This window comes from Cricetulus griseus, chromosome 3, assembly GCF_003668045.3.
Source record: "Cricetulus griseus strain 17A/GY chromosome 3, alternate assembly CriGri-PICRH-1.0, whole genome shotgun sequence".
Classification (NCBI taxonomy): Eukaryota; Metazoa; Chordata; class Mammalia; order Rodentia; family Cricetidae; genus Cricetulus; species Cricetulus griseus.
Window position 1 is genome coordinate 134616015 of NC_048596.1, and position 6000 is coordinate 134622014.

Genomic DNA, 6000 nt, shown 5'->3' on the forward strand with positions numbered 1-6000 from the left:
CATATGAGTGAGTACATACCACATTTTCTCTATCCATTCTTCAGTTGAGGGGCATCTAGGTTGCTTCCAGGTTCTGCCTATTAAAAACAACACTGCTATGAACATAGTTGAACATGTGTCCTTGTTGTATTAATGTGCATTCTTGGGTATATGCCGAAGAGAAGAATTGCTGGCTCTTGAGGTAGACTGATTCCCATTTTCCTGAGAAACCACCATACATTTCCAAAGTAGTCTTACAAGTTTACACTCCACGAACAATGGAGGATTTCACACTCTAGATTCTGTTCAGATCATTGAAATCGTTCGCCTTTTACCTAATTTTGCATTCTGAGACCTGTTTGTACCCACCAGAAGGGAACCTTGGTCCAGTACCCACCAGGAGAGTTAAGAGACTCCTTCTACACCCACCAGGAGAAGAGATGGGAAGAAGGCAATATAAAAACACATTCAACAACAGAAAAACCAATATGACAGACTCTGAAGAACCCTATGGAAGGCCTTACCCTCTCTGGGGAGCAGAAAGGGCATGGAATAGGTTGGGTGTTAGTTGGGGGTCAGGGGAGGAGGGAAGGCATAGGGATCTGGGATTGACATGTAAAACAATCTTGTTTGTAATTCAAATTAAAAATGGAGAAAAAACCCACAAAACTGTAAGTCAAAGCTGGGCGTTGGTGGTGCACACCTTTAATCCCAGCACTCGGGAGGCACAGGCAGGCAGATCTCTGTGAGTTTGAAGACAGCCTGGTCTACAGAGCAAATTCCAGGACATGTCTAAATACAGAGAAAACCTGTCTCGAAAAAAAAAAAACAAATAAAAAAACAAACAGAAAAACAAAACTAAACAAACAAAAAAAATGGAAGTCAAGATCACTGAAATGGAAGATGTCTTGGTGACCTGGCTAGATGCTGACACTAAAACAAATCACAGGAATAAGACATTTATTTGTAGAGTTCAAGTAAATATGTTCAAGGAACAACATTTTTAAATAAAAGTAGTAAAAAGTAGTGACCATTACGCATTCTACTTACACTACATGTTTTGAAGTACTGTTTGAGAAGTAAATGTAAGAGAAAATACCATTATCTGCAGTCAACACAGGTTCATTATTAGAAACATAAACCAGCATAATGGTAGTCCAAAACATTACCTTGGAGACAATTCACTGAGAGGCAGGCGTATTTTAGCACTTTCAATTCCACAGGCTTAACTTCTCTATAATTCATGAACTGGATTTGAAAGCAGGTTTTTTTTTATTTTAAAATAACATTAACAGCCATTATAACTTCATTGTTATTGAGGTAATCAATTCATTTCATAGAGGCTGGCATTAATTTAGATAACATGAGTCATTGCTTAAATTTTATTATTGACTATACAAATGAAAACAGTCCAAACATTACACATTATGTGTATATATGGTCTCTTGCACTGTGGGGGACCAAAACATTTCCACTATGGAATATTTTGAGATCCAGCCTTGGGTTTCACTAAACAGGAACACCGAAAGCTCTGGTCCACTATTGTATTGTTAGTGCCAGTAAGGCTACTATTGTTTACCATGGCCTCAGGGTAATATGCCTCCTATTTGCATCTCTGTGGGCCAAGGTGCAAGGTGTGTGAGTGACTAGGGAGGACAAGAGTTAGGGGCTAGTGACCAGAGGAGAGAGGAGAACTAAGAGAGAAACGGTTCTCTCATGGTATTGGCAGGATGGTTAAAAAACAGCAGAAAAGATGACTAATAAAGAAATGACTCTAGTTCTACAACATGGAACTGAGAGCTCTCTAAAGATGACAAGATGCCTGTGTTTGGTCTTTATCGCTGCAAGGTTGCTAGGAGCTTCCAGGTCCACACACCCCCACTCAGGCCGAACCTCATGGATTAAGGCTGAGACACGCTGGGTTACGACATTGCACCTTGTTTAACTATCATTCACATATTTCATATGTGTGTGTATGTAAAGAGATGACATTAATGTTAACTGATTTTGTTATGTGTAACTGTATATAAACATATCTACATAGATATGAGTATTTATGTGTATAGATACAGATCCTATTATTTACTGCTTTTGATGCTAGCAAAAATATCATAATGGTTATTCTTTGTCATATGTTCATTACATAAACAACTATATCTATTTACTCAAGCTAGGGCACTGAAAGAGGAGAGAAACATCTAAGCATCTAAGCATCAGGTATTGAGTTCATGACTATATTGACATTACTTAACAGTAACATAAGTGAGTTGTGACACACGAGCCTCTTACAAAAACATATGTATACTGTTCATGATGGTATATGAACCTGGCAACCTTGGAACTCCTCGACCCATTAGATGCCAGCTAGTCCAGCTATCCTCTTCCCAGTAATGTTACCACTTATATAACTATCTAGAGATGCCTTGGGACTCTTTCAACTTTCAGAAGCTTTACTGTAAAAGAGCTTCACTCTCCTTCCCAGGAGAGGATGCCTCATCTTAGAGGAAACAGGTATTTAGCAGGGCATCTGAATGGATTCTCAGTCACAAAGCACAACCTTAAGGGTTAACTGGCTTGCTAAAAATGCATTGCAAACAGAATAGGATCTTTACAAGGGGCAAACATTATTCTCTGGAAAGGCAGAAATGAAAAAAAACTCAGAGGATTAGCTATTCAAGACCATCCTATGCTGCATAGTGAAAGACTTAAAAATTAGCAAAGAAATATAGCTCAGAAACTGACAAAGGCTACTACTGTTACTTAGTGCCTGGAATTTACCAGCCACCAGCAATTACTCCCTTACAAGGCCATAAGATAACTGGGTTCCAAGAATTCCCAGATGGCCACCCTCCCCGAGGGGCTCATGAAGGAAACAGATTGCCCCACTGGCCAATGTGTCAATAATTAACAATTAAGGGTCCCTGTGAAACAAAGAGATAGCTACCATTAGTTAGCACATCCTGAGATCTGCAGGTTTTACAACTGGTGGAGTCAGGAGACTATCTGATTCCCAGGCCTCCCCTCAAGACAAAGGGCCTCCTAGGAACCCATAACTCATGGGTTCAATGGACAGAGAGTCGAGGCCCCTCCCTAAGCTTATGATTTTTGCCTTTAAAAACGCCTGTGCCTGGGTGATGGGGCTGCATGCTGGGAGAACCCGTTTGTACAAAGTCCACCTTTCATTAAAGCCTCTTGCTGTTTGCATCTAGTTTCCACCTCCTCATGGTGATTGGAGTGGCTGCAGTCCTGGGAAAACGTTCTGGAGGCCTGAGCTTCCGGGGGAGGGGGGGGTGTTACAATAGAGAGGTCAAAGCCAGCCTGGATCCATGAAATCATGTTTGAAAAAAGAAAAGAAAAAGATTGCCTGGTGTATGTGGTGGGACTGAGCTGCACATGAGATTCTCTATGTCCATTTCTGCTTTCTCTATGGTCTCCACTTTCTGTAATAAGAGGCTTCTTTGATGAGGAGCTTTTAGCTGTACTTCCTTGTGTGTATAAGAGTAAGATTTAGACTGTAGTTAAGGATTATGCTGGTCTAGCACAAAGGGAATGACTTTACCAGTTTCAGGAAACTGGCTAGATTTTTAATATAAGGTATAATTTCCCACTGTTTGAGTGGACTTTAAGTCTACTTAGTTCCTGCATCTACGGATCAAGGAACATTGTAGAAGATGGTAGCAAAAAAGTGGGAAGCGCCAGATTATTAGGAAGTTCAGGGGGAAATGGTCTCTCCTAGAATTGGATGCATAAAGAAGACCAGACAGTGGCAAGATCAATGGACATGTTAACATGGAAGGAGAAAATTTCATGGGGTCCACCCCAAGCAAAGGACAACAAGCTACTAATGACTGCTGGGAAAAGAATTTACCTCTCCCAGGGAAGAATCCTCTTCTGGGTGTCCAGTGCAGAGTAGTGAGCTCTGAAAATATTGACACAAAACTGACTCAGCAGGCTGAGTATCTGTCTCTCTTTTCCCCTCTCTCTTTCTCACTTTCTCTCTCTCACACACACACACTTAAAAATGAATATCTGAAAGAATATAATTATCATATCAAAAAGTTTAAAAGTAGTAAATTAAAAATAACCTGCATTTTTGACATGTGCTCTCCCTGTTCATCCTCAATCCTGTTCCATTATGTCTTTTTAAACTTTGTCTTGCTTTCACATAATGAACACTCCAAAAATGCTCTGGTTTTGAAACTATCTACTTCTAAAAATCTTGAACCTTTTAGTGTGACTTGTTTAATCAGGTGGCAAGTGAGTTCAGGGTTGTATTTCTTTCCACCTAGACCCATATCAGGCAGGAAGAGAGACATTATGAGTATCAATAAATTTGTCTCTATTGATAGAACATTGCCTCATTGTTTTGGAAGAGCTTTTCAGAAGATGAGCAGTTCTGTACATTTAAAACTAAAACAGTGCATACAAGGACAATATAACTGTCTGGTTACTATGGAACTGTGTCAGTACCCTCAGTGTGATAATGAAAAACTGAAGGCAATGAAGAAACAATGAAAACTAAGTATGAAAGGCAGAGGAACAATTTTATCGATAACTGTGCGTGATAATTGATAATTGGATGTATAACTCAAGGATTAATGGAGGTAAAAGCTTCAAAGGAGGTAATCAACAGGGCAGATCTGTTATTTTTGTGGTTATAATAGTATGGAGACATTATTACAAATGTTTTGAGTATCTGAGCTCACTTCAACTCAGGATTCTGCTCTAGAGTGAAAGAATATTGGTCTAGACTAACAATTCTCAACCAATGGGTCTCCTTTTGTGTGTAATGATACATTTGCATATCAGATATTTACATTATGATTCTAAAAAGTATCAAAGTTACTGTTATGAAATGGTACCAAACATAATTTTATGGTCGAGGTCACCACAACATGAAGAACTTTATTAAGGGGTCACAACATTAGGACATTTGAGAACTACTGCTCTAGAGATGATAGGTAGAGCTTTCTAATTAAGAGGTATATCAAATTAAGCTTTTCTGAGTTCCACATTTAATGTTCTTGCATGTGAGAAATTACAAATTTTGCCCCAGCTTATACTAATTTTGTGTTGCCAATGTTCCCAGGAAACAGTATTTGTGGCTGTTGCTGCAGGATTTCACACAATCTACTTATTCAGCCATTACCACTTCAGCACTGACTTCACAAACTCAAATGAGTACTGCTGATAACGTTTGTCAACTCATCAGGAGCCAAGGGAAAGCATGTGAAATACTCATTGTTTTTAGGATGAACAATACAAAATGCAAGGAAGAAGGAAATGTCTGCATTGTAACCTGGCAATGAAAATAGAGATCTCAAGAATGTACTTCTTGGACACCTGAAGTCTGATACTGTTCACTGCGGATCCCATCCTGGTGGGATCCAGCCCACTCAGAAACTACAAAGGTCCTAGTCCCTTCCTCCACCCGGGGACTAGTTAAGCTTGGGCCTGTTTCTGGCCTGACTTCCTATGCCATGCTTTGAGACACCTAAGGCCTGGGACTGGGTGCAGATCCCATCCCAGAGGGAGCCAGTCCACCCAGAGACTGCCAGGGCCCCAGTATCAGTCCTGCTTCTGTCCATGGGAAAAAGAGAGACATCAGAGTACTGGACCTGTTTGTACCCACCAGAAGGGAACCTTGTTCCAGTACCCATGAGGAGAGTTAAGATATTCCTTCTACACCCACCAGAAGAAGGGATGGGAAGAAGGCAATATAAAAACACATTCAACAACAGATAAACCAATATGACATCACCAGAGTCTAGGAACTCTACACCAGGAAGACCTGAACATCACAAGGCAGATGAAGCAGAAGACAGTGACCTTAAAAACACCTTCATGAAAATGACAAGAGGCCCTCAAAGAGGATATGAGAAAATACAATAAAGAAATGGAAGAAAAAACAAACCAAAAATTACAAGAAGTAGACAGTTCAAGAACTAAAAACTGAAATAGAGACAATAAAGACAACACAATCTGAGGGAATGCTGAAAATAAAAAAGCTGGGTAAATGAT

At 39.9% G+C, this 6000-nt stretch overlaps 1 protein-coding gene across 1 annotated transcript in view; it reads left to right on the plus strand.

The window, feature by feature from the left end:
- LOC100772282 (zinc finger protein 120) overlaps positions 1-5779 on the plus strand; it is a 42811-nt gene extending 37032 nt beyond the window's left edge. The window contains exon 4 of the mRNA XM_027408063.2: positions 5069-5779. Coding sequence (XP_027263864.1) covers positions 5069-5288 — 220 coding nt within the window. The 3' untranslated portion in view covers positions 5289-5779. The remainder of the gene's footprint in view (positions 1-5068) is intronic.
- Positions 5780-6000: the final 221 nt, after the last annotated feature.